The 14,668-nt window shown below is 39.4% G+C and overlaps 1 protein-coding gene and 2 pseudogenes across 3 annotated transcripts; 2 read left to right on the plus strand and 1 right to left on the minus strand.

The window, feature by feature from the left end:
• Nucleotides 1-369: 369 nt before the first annotated feature.
• LOC104728444 (transcription factor GLABRA 3-like) lies at nt 370-5,538 on the plus strand (annotated as a pseudogene). The gene is made up of 8 exons (XR_015570486.1): nt 370-659; nt 806-940; nt 1,224-1,505; nt 3,002-3,098; nt 3,198-3,269; nt 3,731-4,567; nt 4,659-5,092; nt 5,176-5,538. The product of XR_015570486.1 is annotated as a transcription factor GLABRA 3-like (transcript).
• Nucleotides 5,539-7,060: 1,522 nt separating this feature from the next.
• Nucleotides 7,061-8,797, plus strand: LOC104724500 (uncharacterized; annotated as a pseudogene). Its single transcript, XR_015572840.1, has one exon. The product of XR_015572840.1 is annotated as an uncharacterized LOC104724500 (transcript).
• Nucleotides 8,017-10,890, minus strand: LOC104724499 (BTB/POZ domain-containing protein At5g41330). Its single transcript, XM_010442992.3, has 2 exons — nt 8,799-10,890; nt 8,017-8,665 (listed from the first exon to the last, which is right to left on the minus strand). Exon 1 carries the CDS (start codon nt 10,530-10,532, stop codon nt 9,138-9,140), a length of 1,395 nt encoding a protein of 464 aa, XP_010441294.1. The 5' UTR covers nt 10,533-10,890; the 3' UTR covers nt 8,017-8,665; nt 8,799-9,137.
• Nucleotides 10,891-14,668: the final 3,778 nt, after the last annotated feature.

The following is a 14,668-nucleotide window of genomic DNA, read 5'->3' on the forward strand; positions in this document are numbered from 1 at the left end:
TGATGAGAGAGTATAGCTAGTCATTTTCAAACAACATGAAAACTTATTTGTATGTCTCCTGCCGAAAAATGCTTATTTGGTAGATTGTTGAGATGTTTGGGCAGAGTACGTACTAGCTAGGTATATATATGTCTATCAATTCTATTCGAAATCTAGGAATGACCCCAACAATTATCATTTTACTTTATTTTCTATAACAAAAAAAAAATGTTTTTCCCAAACGAGGAACTAATCTAACAACTTGTAGCTAAAAAGAGGAACAATCAATCAACTTCAAGATCGATACTTACCGTTTTGGTTATTTTCTTCTATTTTGTTCCTTTTTTCTCATAAATCATTAATATTTTTTATTTTGTCATAAATGTCTGTGTTTTGTTCTGTACACACCTAAGATGATATAAGGAAAAAAAAAAATGGATTCGGAGTCTCGTAGACAGTTCTTCTAATCTTTCGAGTTCAAGCTCAAACAACAACAAAAGTAATATTCAAAACAATATTAAAAAAAAGAAAGTATGGAGTGACCAAAGAAAAAGAAAAAACCTCAAACATTTCTCTGTACGTTTGTTGTCTTTTGCCGGCGAAAACGGAAACTGTTTCATGTAAATGACAAACACAATAAAATCCAATTCGTTTCCTCTTTGATACTTCAAAAAAAAAATGTAAAGATCAGTTTCTTTTCTTTCTCTGTTAGGCTATCAATTTAATAAGTATCTTATTCATTTCTAAACCAAGACAAAAAAGAAAGTCTGATTTTGTTTTGTTTTCTTTATTTTATCTTTTTGTGTGTGGTTTCATGGGGATCTAGGGATGAAGAAACAATGGCTACTGGACAAAACAGAACAAGTGTGCCAGAGAATCTGAAGAAACATCTCGCAGTTTCAGTTCGAAGCATTCAATGGAGTTATGGTATCTTTTGGTCTGTCTCTTCTTCTCAGTCTGGGTAAGTTTCATAATCATATTCCTCCAAAACTATAAGTTGGAGAATTTTAACATATATTGATGAAAATATTTTTTCAAAATTAGATAAAACTTATGGGTTTAATTCAAAACTGGTTTTGTTTTTTATTATAAAGATTTCTAGGTCTCTTGAAAATTTTGTTCTTTTTGTCTCTTTTTGAAGTTCTTGATTAGTTCAAGAAAATGTTCTGTTTTATCAAAACCCCAAAAAAAAAAAGTTTTGTTTTATTTTCCTGATTCGTTTTTTTTTTGTTTTGATTCAAAAGAGTATTAGAATGGGGAGATGGATATTACAATGGAGATATCAAAACGAGGAAGACGATTCAAGCTTCGGAGATCAAAGCTGATCAGCTTGGTTTAAGGAGGAGCGAGCAGCTTAGCGAGCTTTACGAGTCTCTCTCCGTAGCTGAATCTTCTTCCTCCGGCGCCGCCGCTGGATCTCAGGTCACTAGAAGAGCTTCCGCCGCCGCTCTCTCGCCGGAAGATCTCGCCGACACCGAGTGGTACTTCTTGGTTTGTATGTCATTCGTCTTCAACATCGGTGAAGGGTAAACACGTCTTTTCCCTACATCAACATATATTGACATTTATTATATGTCGTGTTCGGATTTGATCTTTGCCAGTTTTTAAACAAAATGACAAACAAAAATGTTTAGGTTCACCCCTTCTTCTCTCAACCAATTAGAATCTTCTATCTTATATTTTATTTAAAAAATAAATCAAATTAAATTAAAAAGAAAACATAGTAAGGAAAAAAATTCTGTATATTTTTAATTAAGGAAAGTTAAATATTGGCTTGGTTTAGATTTTTAAAATTAGAACAAAACTACATGTCGGTTTGGGTTTACAAATAAAATGGTTAGGGTTTAGATTTTACAATTAAAACGAAATTATATGTCGGTTTGGGTTTACAAATGAGGTGGTTAGGGTTTAGATTTTATAATTAGAATGAAATTATATGTCGGTTTGGATTCACAAATGAGATGGTTAGGGTTTAGATTTTACAAGTAGAATGAAATTATTTGTTGGTTTGGATTCACAAATGAGATGTTAGGGTTTAGATTTTACAATTAGAGCGAAATTATATGTCGGTTTGGGTTCATAAATGAGATGGTTAGGGTTTAGATTTTACAAGTAGAATGAAATTATATGTCGGTTTGGGTTCACAAATGAGTTGGTTAGGGTTTAGATTTTACAAGTAGAATGAAATTATATGTCGGTTTGGGTTCACAAATGAGATGTTAGGGTTTAGATTTTACAATTAGAACGAAATTATATGTCGGTTTGGGTTCATAAATGAGATGGTTAGGGTTTAGATTTTACAAGTAGAACGAAATTATATGTCGGTTTAGGTTCACAAATGAGATGGTTATGGTTTAAATTTTACAAGTAGAACGAAATTATATGTAGGTTTTGAGTTTATTAAAAAACGGTTTAAGTTTTTAATTTTATAATAATGTATACAAATTTTATTTTCTTATTTTATAAGGGGGTGAATGAAAAGGTTTACCCTTATGGGTGAACCCAAATATTGTTCAATGACAAAACACACTTTTAATATACTCGTAGGTCCAGGTGTTTCGACTTTTATGGTTCAGTTTAGGTTTGTTGGAGGATTTCAGGGTTTTGCGGGACGAAAAAAAAATTACATATACTAGAACCACTATTTTAGTTTTTGTTTGGTTTGAAATTTTAATGTTTGGATTTGGTCGGTATGTCATTAAGAAAAACAAAGAAGTTAAACACATGATTAATTTTAAAGAGTTAAGCATGTGTATTTAAGTATGTTTAACTCTATTCTAAACAACTTTTGTTTTATTCGGTTTAAATTCGTGTTTGGTTCAGTTTAGTCCTGTTAATCATCATAAAAAGTTCAGATTAATATATTTTCCCATCATTTTGGTTTTTCCTGCGCACATGACACATCTATCTTTCGACAGTTGTGAAAATTGTTAGGAAGAAAATTATGGAAAAATGATAGATTTATTTATAGAATTCAATTACGTCTTTTTTTAATTAATCTGGTTTTTTTGGTTGTTGGTAGAATGCCTGGAAGGACGTTTGCGAACGGTGAACCGATATGGTTGTGCAACGCTCATATGGCGGATAGTAAAGTCTTTAGCCGCTCCCTTCTGGCAAAAGTAAGTGCTAGTACCGTAGTACCAACGTACTTGTTACTGATTGAAAACGCTAAAATCAGTACCATTTTTGATTGTGTGTTTTTGTGGGTGCTGGTTTAGAGTGCTTCAGTTAAGACAGTGGTTTGCTTCCCGTTTCTTGGAGGAGTCGTTGAGATTGGTACCACAGAACATGTAAGCCAATATTTATGTTCTGCCTTGAATGTTAATTACAAACTTACCACAAAGCATTTTGATATCGAATAATACACCCAAAACACATAATTAAGCTTAACATTTTGGGAGTCTCGTACCGGTATAAGATTTCCACGGTGTGATTATGATGTGTCAATACAAATCATTGATTTTTTGTTTTTTTTTTTTGTTTTTGGGTTTTACGTTAAGTCTAAAGTCTTTGTGTTTTATCCTACTTTATATGGTTTATGAAGTCGATTAGTAGAAAACTTATTTAAAACTAGTCTTTTTTGTTTTTCTGTAATAACCATATGGTTTAGAAACAAAAACCAAATAAATTAAATATAGGCTTAAATATGGCTTATAGCAGTTTGCTAATTTATGCTTAAGGTCATGTTTACTTAATTATAATTTTATAATTGAAATTTTACACAACTTTTCTTGGTGTGTTTCATTGGTAGATTACAGAAGACATGAACGTAATACAATGCGTGAAGACATCATTCCTTGAAGCCCCTGATCCTTACGCTACTATATTACCAACAAGATCCGATTATCACATCGACAACGTTCTCGATCAGCAACATATTCTAGGCGACGAGATTTACGCGCCTATGTTCGGCACGGATCCTTTTCCGACGGCTTCTCCGAGCAGAACTACCAACGGTTTCGATCCGGAATATGAGCAACTAGCAGAAGATCATGATTCGTTCATGACCGAAAGAATCACCGGAGGAGCTTCTCAGGTGCAAAGCTGGCAGCTCATGGACGACGAGCTTAGCAACTGCGTTCACCAGTCGCTGAATTCTAGCGATTGCGTCTCTCAAACGTTTGTTGAAGGTGCGGCTGGACGGGTTTCTTACGGTGCAAGAAAGGGTAGGGTTCAAAGACTAGGGCAAATTCAAGAGCAGCAGAGAAATGTAAAGACGTTGTCATTTGATCCCAAAAACGACGACGTTCATTACCAAAGTGTGATCTCAACGATTTTTAAGACCAACCATCAGTTAATTCTCGGACCGCAGTTTCGAAACTGCGATAAGCAGTCAAGCTTCACGAGGTGGAAGAAATCGTCTTCATCATCATCAGGAACCGCCACGGTCGCAGCACCATCACAAGGAATGCTAAAGAAGATTATTTTCGAGGTTCCACGAGTGCACCAGAAAGAGAAGTTATTGTTGGACTCACCAGATGCCAGAGGTGATGAAACCGCGAACCACGCTGTTTTAGAGAAGAAACGCCGCGAGAAACTTAACGAACGGTTCATGATCTTGAGATCAATCATTCCTTCAGTCAACAAGGTATATATATACATCTACCTGAATCTTCAAAATTTCAAAAATCCATGAATATCGCGAGGAGACTAATCATAAGGTCTTACATTTTCGATAGATCGACAAAGTATCGATTCTTGACGATACGATAGAGTATCTTCAAGAACTCGAGAGACGGGTCAAGAACTAGAATCTTGCAGAGAATCAACCGATACAGATACGCGTGGGACGATGACGATGAAGAGGAAGAAACCATGCGATGCAGGGGAAAGAACATCAGCTAATTGCACAAACAATGAAACCGGAAATGGGAAGAAGGTTTCGGTTAACAATGGTGGTGAAGCCGAGCCAGCAGACACTGGCTTTACTGGTTTGACCGATAACTTAAGGATCGGTTCGTTTGGTAATGAGGTCGTCATTGAGCTTAGATGTGCTTGGAGAGAAGGTGTCTTGCTTGAGATAATGGATGTGATAAGTGATCTCAACTTGGATTCTCATTCGGTTCAATCATCGACCGGAGACGGTTTACTCTGCTTAACCGTCAACTGCAAGGTATACACTCTTAACCTGATTTTTTCTTAACCGATATTTGGTTAACCTGAATACACATATTATTGAAATGTTTTGGTTTTCAGCACAAGGGGTCAAAAATAGCGACACCAGGAATGATCAAAGAGGCTCTTCAAAGGGTTGCATGGATTTGTTGAAGACTACTTGGTTTAAATTAGGAAAGGCTCCCCGGTTTGGTTTTCTACTCTTTCGTATTAATCTAACCGGGTTTTAGGAATTCGTGTAAAGACCTTAATTATTTTGTGCTGTCTCTTAACGTAGGTGAAGAGGAAAAACAAAAACTACGAGTGTTTTCTTTTGAGGGTAGATTATTTTAATTTAGCGATGAATTAAAAATTTGTAGTAGCTAGTTTAGTTAAATTTTTAAAGCTATTTTTGTAGTTAATCACATTTTGAATATTCATATGGTATTATTTTTCTAAGCACAATAATATAATGTGACGCTGCGGAAAAAAAACATAAAATGTGAAAATGAAATTAGTGGTCACAAGATTCTACGTATCTTTTAACAATTTAAGGAAAAACAGGTAAAAGTTTATGATAAAGAAAACCCAGATTAGTTTATAACAATTTATTTAGTTTATAAAATAAATAGGTCTTCTTCTTTGTCTGTACTTATAAGGCTAATCTCTTGTAATAATGTTTCTTGTGGGGATGCAAAGTCCTAGATATAGATTCTTAGTAAAAAACTAGGTGGGTGGGAATTAGATTCGTGTTCCTTGCTTCTCGGTTCGAGGTATCCGTTTTCAGTTGGGTTAAATCATCGCGGTAGCCTCTATCCTTGGTCCTCTTCCATCTGCGCTTATAGGTCCTTTCGACGTCGGCTCTTGAGTATATATTCCTGTGACTATTGTTCTCTTCCGACTTCTTCGTTGATTTTGAGAGCTTTTCTTTTGGCTTTGTTGTTTCAATTTGTGTTCCCCGCGTATCAGACTTAAGCTTCTGGGGGTATCTCTGTTTTCTTCCGACTTTATGATTTCAAAACCGAATTCCACCCTTGTATTCTATACTTGTATTATATAATGAAAATGTTCAAGTGAAAAAAAAAAAAAAAAAAAAAAAAAAAAAAAACCAGATTAATTTCCCTAACTGGCTCATACTATTTTATCAAATCAAATTGAAAATCAACAAAACTAAATGCTGTATCTTACTTTTACAAATTTAAAAGCGTTGACCGATTACTTTCTAATTTATTTTTAGTTTTACCTATCTAATCATGTTTTTTTAAAATGTTTTAATCTTACTAGATTTTTTTTTCCAAATCATGGAGATCTAAAAAAAGTGGTAAAAATGGTAAAAATGATTATTAAGAAAAAAATCCAAACTGGAATGTTAAGATATTATTATTTAAGAAGTTAGAACCAAAATTAATTGACTACAATGATATTTTCATTGAAAAAATATACCCCAAAGCAAATATATACATACCTCTTAGGGAAAATATCTTTTCAGACAAAAACATAACTTCTTTCCTTTTGAACTACAAAACCGAAAACATAAATTCAAAGATTTTACATGTCTGTGTAGTGTGCATACAAAGTGAGAGATCAGGAAAAGAGAGATGGTGAAGCAGCTTCTGGCCTGAAAATTTCTTCTCTCCGGTAAGTAACTTGCATTTACATGTTTATATATATCCTGACATCTTATTCTCTTAGATTGTACTCCTCCTTTTTTGATAACGTTTTTGATAACGGGACCGTAGACTAATTCCCATAGTACCCGACCCTATAGAAGAGTCTTTAAACACAATTTACTGTTAAGGTCCATTTTGAAACATTAACCCTTGTACTTTGTTTTAATCAGGTTTCTAAACTTTGGCATATGAATCTGTAGTCCATTTAGATCCATTACAACAGACTTTTGTTGTTTTATAATTATCCCTGTTTTTTTTTTTTTTTTTTTTTTTTTTTTTTTTTAACTTGCAGCTGTCTGAATAAGTTTGAAAGAAAGTTGCAATCTCTAAGAATGGGAGATGAGCCAAGATTCAGTGAGAAATGGGATTTCAGAAGGATAACGAGTTTGAAGATTCTTCAAGCGATGATCCAGATTCAAACTCGACCCAGGATCCTATTATTCATAATCCAAATGTTCTTCTTGATTCGAGTCAGGTCGATAATGGACCAAAAACAGTGACTAGAGAAGAACCTGTGAAAACCCGGAAGAGGAGAAGCAAGAAAGATGAAAGTAAACCTGAGAAACCTAAGCAAGTAGGAAGACGGAAACCGAAAACTGTTTCTGCAGAGGAGAATAAGAAGAAAGAAGAAATGGGAACTGTTTCTGCAGAGGAGACTAAGAAGAAAGAAGAAATAGGGACGGGTATGGATGGTGTTGGAATGTTTATGGAGACATTGCTTGATGATCTTACGGCTTCTAGAGAGCGTTTAATGGATTGGGTGAAGACTGAATTGTATGGAGCATCGGATGAAAATGTTGCATCTCGGCCGCCTTCGAAGAAGCGAGGGGTTGCTGCTGCGGTAGCAGCAAAGAGACCAGTGAAGAAGAGAATGACGAAGAAGAAGAAGGAAGAGGAGGAGAAGATGAAGAAGAAGGAAGAAGAGGAGAAGGAGAGTGAAAAGCAGAGAAAACCAAGCGAGCACAGTCAAGAGATGAACACACCTGAAGAGAAAATTTCAGAGATTGCTCCAAACGGTCGTGATCTTGATTGTATTGCTAGACCATTGGATAGGTTTCTAGAGGGCGGTCAAGGGATGTACATACCTAAAGAGAAAACTCCAGAGATTGCACAAAGCGGTGGAGATTTGGGTTCTAATGCTGGACTGTTGGATAAGTTTCTTAAGGGCGGTCCAGGTGGTTTCGGTAGAAACTACTTTCAGCAACTACAAGAAGATCAAGAAGCGCTTGTTACGCAAACAGAGATGGAGAATTCGAAAAATGAGACCGTGAAGAGTCAGAAGAGCATTGTTTTGGCCATTCAAGCTCCAAATCTGAGTAAGAAACAAAAGAAGACAAGTGAAGCTAACACCAACAAGAACAGATCATCAATGGTGGAGAGAACAGGGCAAGAAACGCAGACAGATCATAACTTTGGGACACCCTTTGCGTCACAACTGTCTTCATCATCATCGTTGCCGAGTTTTCCGGTATCTTCTTCCTTGTTTCCAAAACTTTCTTCACAATTGTTGCTGCCAAGTTTTCCAGTACCTTCTTCATTGTTTCCTTTGTCAAGCCAAGGGATCACTCCACTAGCAAGCAACACCAACTTTGAACCGAGACAACCAGTAGCTCAGGCTCCTGATCTTTCTGAATTTCAGACAGGAGTACAAGGATTTGAGAATTCTATGTTTCACAACAATGGCTACTTTTCTGGTTTTCCAGCAGCTTTCCAGCCTCATCTGTTAGCCGGCGGTTATAATTTTCCACAACAACTGAATTCTGCGACTTCTTCACAGCAGAGAGACGATAACAATATGTTCGGAGGTCTGAGGATGGCAGGTGGAGCCATAAGATATTCTGGTAACAGAGTTCCCGAAGCCGAAGTTGGAAGCTGTATTAGCGGCTTCTCTGAATACAGAACTAGCTCTGGTAGATAAATGCCTGTTCCAGAGACAACAGCAACAATGAATAATCTATTTGTTCCTTGATTAGATCGAAATATTTGAGCAGAAAAAAAAAGTAGATTGAAAAATTGGATTGTCTTCAAATAAAATAAAAATGTCTTTGTCCTCACATAGATATGTCTTCTGTAACAAACCGTTTGAACTCGAAAGGTGTTTCCACAATTTCATTCTTTCCCAAGCATGATCATTTGCTTCTCTCTCCAGGTAATTTTATAAGGTCCTGTTACTATGTACAATGCATATACCCTTCAAAGCCTCGGTGACCCATGTAAGTCCTTATCAGAAATAAGAAGTTGATGGTTGGGACAGCTTCATCAAGTATTGGACTATTGGGATTAAGTTTCATTCTTCTGTAAGAGTAAGACAATGTAAGTCGCTAACTAGTTTGGTTTTGGATTCAATTCTAACCAACTAGTGATCATCCCAAACCAGAGCTTGGTACTTGCTCATTAGATCGATATTCCACGACTAGGACTTTGCCAAACTTCAATAGACTGGTGATCCTTTCGGGTCACAAACATTCTACTTCCTCCAAACGCCAATCCAGTAATCTTGTTTTCTCCTGAATCCGCTAATTTCCCAAATGAATTCTTCCTAAAAACCCTCCCTTCCGGTACATCCCGGCTTGCATTCCCTACCAACCCCGTGATCACTTCAGACCAAAGCTCGATCCCACTTCCTTTACTACAAAACACATGATTGCCATAGCTCTCAATCTTACACCCAACTCCTTCTCTTCTTTCATTCAAGCTTCTCTTTCTCTCTTCCCCAAGACAAACCCATGGGTCCTTAGCTCCTAAACTCCTCAAATCGGCGTAGAAAACATCCCCTGAAGCCACACCGACCTTGAAAACCGCTGAGAGATTATCCGAGACAGTAACATCAGAGAAACAATCTTGTGTCTCCTTAATCTCCCAAACCATATTCCTTGACCTAACATCCCAAAACCTTATGTGGCCATTGACACCAGATGGACTAGTATGAGAACCAGAAACCATCAACAAGTTACAACTCTCAACCCATCTCAACTTAGTCGATGGAATCGCAGAATCAATGCCAGCACCATAAATCTCACAATGATCAATCTCAGACACATGCAACAAGGTAGAGAGATCATACACCATAATCGAATTAGAGTTCCTTCTGCTAGATTCAAAGCTAGTAAACAAAAACTCAGAGGAAGAACCTATGGCTTGAACCGTTGAGCTAGACCTAGTCACGTTTTCCCAATTAAGAGTCGTACGGACGAATCCGCCGTTTTCGAGATCGATGATTTGCAAACCTGGGAAATCGGTGGCTCCGGCGGCTAAAACTCCCGGAGATATCTCAAGAAGAGAATCCACCGCGGAGAAGTTCGTCAACACAGTCGATTTTTGCCTCAACGACCAATCGAACGAAGTGATTTTGCTACCGTGCGCCACGTGGAGACCTCCGCCGTTAACCGACGGCGAGATAGCCGACGGAGAATCTCGACCGTTCAATTGAAGAATCCTAGATCTACGGAGATCGAACGGCTCGAACTGCGACGGATTCGAGAGTGAATCGATTAAGAAAGACTCGATACCGTAGTATCCAGATTCATGGATGAGATCTCGAACATCGAAGGAGCGTGATGATGATGATGATCTCGCAGGTAAGTTCCCAGTACGGAGGATATAGAGAAGAACGGAGAACAAATCGGGATCTCGATCGACGAAACGAGGAGTTGAGTCAGTGACGACGAGTCGAGATAGAAGAGAATCGGTTCCGGCTAAGGTTAAGGTTTGTTTCGTCGTTTGGAAGATTCGGCCTCCGACGTTGATGGAGACAACGTTCGATTCATGAGGGATCGTCGAAAAATTCATCCGAGCAGCAGCAAATCACAAGACCTTCTTAGCTTTTTTGTTTTGTTTTGTTTTTTGTTTTTTTTTTTCAGAGAAAACAGAGAAGAGTAGTAAAACATACAAACTTTGGTCCCTTTTATATATGTAGTAAAACAAAATTATGAAATCTAATCTTAAGTCTACATAATATATAGTAAAATCTAACATGTATCTAAAATATGTGTTTATCTATCTCCTAAAAGAAAAAGAAAAAGAAAAAGGAGAGAAGATATAATTTAAATGAGAATTGATGATAGATTAATTTTCATTATGGTTTCTAAACGCCAAATTTATTGATCTCTCTCTCTCTCTCTCTCTCTCTCTCTCTCTCTCTCTCTGTGGTTGAAAAGCAATATCAATTAGGACGATGGTATCTTCGTCCTGGTCCTGGAAGGAAACGCTTCTAATGTTTGTTCCAATACTCTGCGTCATACTCGCCCTCCTCATAAGTATCATCTGGGAAATTTACATCAAGTTATCCAAGTGTATTCAACCTCCTACGGAACCAGCTCTTGAGCCTCACCAAAATCCTCCACTGTCTCTACCTCAACAAGACATTGAGACCGGACATCTAGGGCCGCCTCAGTCTCAACAACAAGACAGTCGGATCAAGGAAGTAAAGTTTAAGGATATCATCAAAGAAGATGGATTTGGTGATAAGATTTGTTGTTCAATTTGTCTTGAAGAGTTTGAAGATGGCCATGCGATTGTTCACATAAACAAGTGTAGACATGTTTTTCATCGTTTTTGTATTGTTTCTTGGCTGAAGCAGAACCGAAGCTGCCCGAATTGTCGATGTTTTTGACTAGGGCTGTTTTTTTTAATATGATTTGATCCCATTAGTTCGATTTATTTTATAACTGTGTTACTTTCCGAATTTAATATTAGCAAACTACGAAACCAGTTTGTTTTGATTTATTTGGATGCTTTCAAATCTTTGCTAGAAAACTAACTTCGGATGAGATAATCACAAAGAGCCCTTGGAGCTCCTTCATACGTATGGTACTAAATATTGCATGCTTTGAAGAATATTATGTTATTAACGATTGGAAAAATATATAAATTTGAGTGAGAAATACAAGATCCAATTAAACATGGTTCTAATACATCATTTAATTAATTTCTTTAGAATTTTATTAACATAAACCGATTTTGGTATATTTATCTTCCAAGGTGTTGGTACGAGAAACAACAATTAAAAATGTTCGAATGAATGATAAGATCTGGGCAGACTTTCGGTAGAAATCGATATGAACTTAGAGAAATGACGAACTTGATTGATATTAATACGATTCTTAAAGGTGCTATTGCGAGGTTACAAGTTTTATGCTCGAGTTTGTTCTATCCTTTCTACACTTCTTCTCAGGCATTTAAATCACTTGAATCTTGTGCGCGGATCCCGAGATTTACTCCATCGATCTCTCCTCGCTTAGCCTCGATCTCCCGTGATTCTTTCAACTGCTTGACCTTGCCGCTCTTTTATATTTGAGACATTCATAGGCTCGTCGTCAATTTGGGCCATAAGCCCGTTAAGTTCATTATTTTGGGCGGGCCGAATGCTGGCCCAGGAGCAGCGAAACCCAACTCCAACAATTGCCCCCTCAGCCTTTTGGCCTTTCATCGAGGCCGAAGGGCGAATATTCGCAGAATCTTATGACGTTTCAGGTTTCGCGATCTTTCTTGAGGGAGATTACGCCGAATCCGAGTCCCCAAGATTTGATATGATTACTCCCTCTCTCCTCCAAAATCCAACAGTGGATACGAAAGGTTTGAACGGTCATGATCGAACCGGGAGAGATACGTGGGATCTCGCAAACCAAGGTAATTATGACTTATACCCCCTTAATCACACGTCTCATCACAACTGCACATTCATCCACTACGTTAAGGTAACTTGCTTCTTTCCCTCGCTGTTACATTTTATAATTCCTTCCCTGCTTTCTTTTGCTCTAGTTTTTTTTTCTCTCGGTTTTCCAATTCCGTCAACTTCTCGTCAACCACCAAGTCAATCCTCCTTTGTTTCTTGTTAACTATGCCTAAACTCAAACTTTGGGGAACCCACCTTCCGCCAATCACTACCAAAAGGCAACTCGCGGATCTCCGTCAGAGACACGGTGTCCCTCCCGGGGTTGAGACGATACTTTCCCCGGGCGAACCGTTTACCCTGGAGATTGTTCCCCCTAGTTACTGTTGCACCTACACCGCGTACTTTGAGCGGTGTGGGCTCGTATTCCCCATTCCGGAGATTATCTTCCTGGTTCTCCGACGGCTTCGGATGGCGTTTCCTCAAATGTGCCCCAACTTTGTTTGGCACGTCATCGGCATGTACGTTAGAGGCCGGGAGGAGGGGCTCGACAATAAAGTCGACGACATTCTCCGGTTATGCCACATCAAGCACAACTCGGGATTCCAAGGGACTTTCTACATGTCCCGTCGCCAGGGCCGGGAGATCATCCAGGAGATTCCTGGTCGCGACGATCGATGGAGGGAGAAGTACTTCTACTTCCATGTTAACCCAGCCTCACTGGGGCAGCTTAATTTCGACCGCCTCCGAAGTCAATGGGCCGTATGTGTGGGTCAGGACGGCCTCTGAATATCTATAGGACCTAATTTTTTTTTTTTCGAATATAACAGTAGTTTGCACCAAACAAACTGAATCTTTTAAATTTTTTACCTGTTAAGACTCCGGCGAGCATCTTATGACTCCGGCGATCCAGACGTTGGCGAATAGGCTCCAAGGAGGACAGGTTAACAGGGACTCGTTTACCCAAGCCCGCATTGTTACGACACTCAACGCACCTGTCGGCCAAGACGCACTAGCCCCAGTTGCGAATCCGATAGTTCCTCCGGTTCTTCCTGTCCTGCCCAACGATCACGACGTACCAGACTTAGTCGCCCTCCCATGCAGCAAAGGTGCAGAGCATTCGCCTTGAAAGTCGTGCAAGCCGAGCCCGCTAGAACCAGGTTCTTCCTACCCCAGCGGGGCCATCCGGACCGGGCTGAAAGGTAATGCTGGTTAGTTCACAGACGACACATAGCGAACCTCCTCCGCCTTAGAAAAGAGCTCAGACAGATGTTCCTCGTTCTACCGAGGACAGGGGCCGCGAGAGCCAAGGGAGCCGTAATGTTGCTAATTGGTCTGAACCGCCTGCAGGAGAGCATGCGACTTATGGGAATGGCTTGTCGACAAACCGCCCGTTTCACTGGTGATTTGCTCATTCCCGCGATTCTCCAGCCTTAGATGACCATCTTGGGATGGCCACGTTGTTCCGGCATCTAAAGACAGCCAAGTGCCAAGTTTCGCTGGTGAAGGAGAAGCCTACATCGATGCAATGGTGGTGCATGCTATGGTAATTCTCCCCTACTATTTCTGGGTGTAAGTCTTTGTTTTGGGGAACCGACACGCCTTATGTGACTGTCACCCGCATGCCGTTGCTGCTGACAATAAGCTGGTGGCTCTCTATGAGCGAAGATTGAAGGACATCCCGCAGGCTGCGGAACTGGAGAACACAACCAAGGTGGTCCATGAGCTGACGACAACACTGAAGGCCGCGCAGGAGAGGGAAATGGCTACTAATGACAGGGTAACGCTCCTCGAGCAGGAGGTAAACTCCCTGAAGACTGTACAGGAGAGGTTTACTGAGCTTGAAAATGAGCTAACGTCGTCCAAGGATGCTCAGTCAAAGGCCACTATGGACTGGGACCTGCTGCTGAAAGAAAAGAGGTGGATGAAGGACAAGGCCGGGGATGTCGAGAAGCAACATGCCGAAGCTACTCGTCGGTCGGTCCATGACGCCAAAGCTCGACTGTCGCAAGACTACCGTGCAATCCTCGACTCCATCAAAAGCAAGTGGGAGAAGAAGAAGAAAAAGTCAGAAGTTGAGGGCGACCTCATAGAGATCGAGTCAAACCTTCTGTTGATCAAGAAGATCGGCGAAGGAAAGACCATGGTCGAGGAGGAAATGCAGATTCTCAAGGCTCAGAAGGCGGCCCTCAATGTTCGTTCTGATTCCATTGTGGTCTCGGATTTCTCTGTTGGAAAGCTCGATCTTCCACAGATCTCGGAGGATTCGGTTGCTCCAATGGAGGTCGACGCTGGTACCAGGGTCCCGCGGGGT

Source organism: Camelina sativa, chromosome 11 (assembly GCF_030686135.1).
Source record: "Camelina sativa cultivar CO46 ecotype springtype chromosome 11, ASM3068613v1".
Lineage (NCBI taxonomy): Eukaryota > Viridiplantae > Streptophyta > Magnoliopsida > Brassicales > Brassicaceae > Camelina > Camelina sativa.

Bases quoted from the DNA above. Each gene is read 5' to 3' on its own strand.
- LOC104724499 (XM_010442992.3), bottom strand. From the start codon at position 10,532: ATGAATTTTTCGACGATCCCTCATGAATCGAACGTTGTCTCCATCAAC.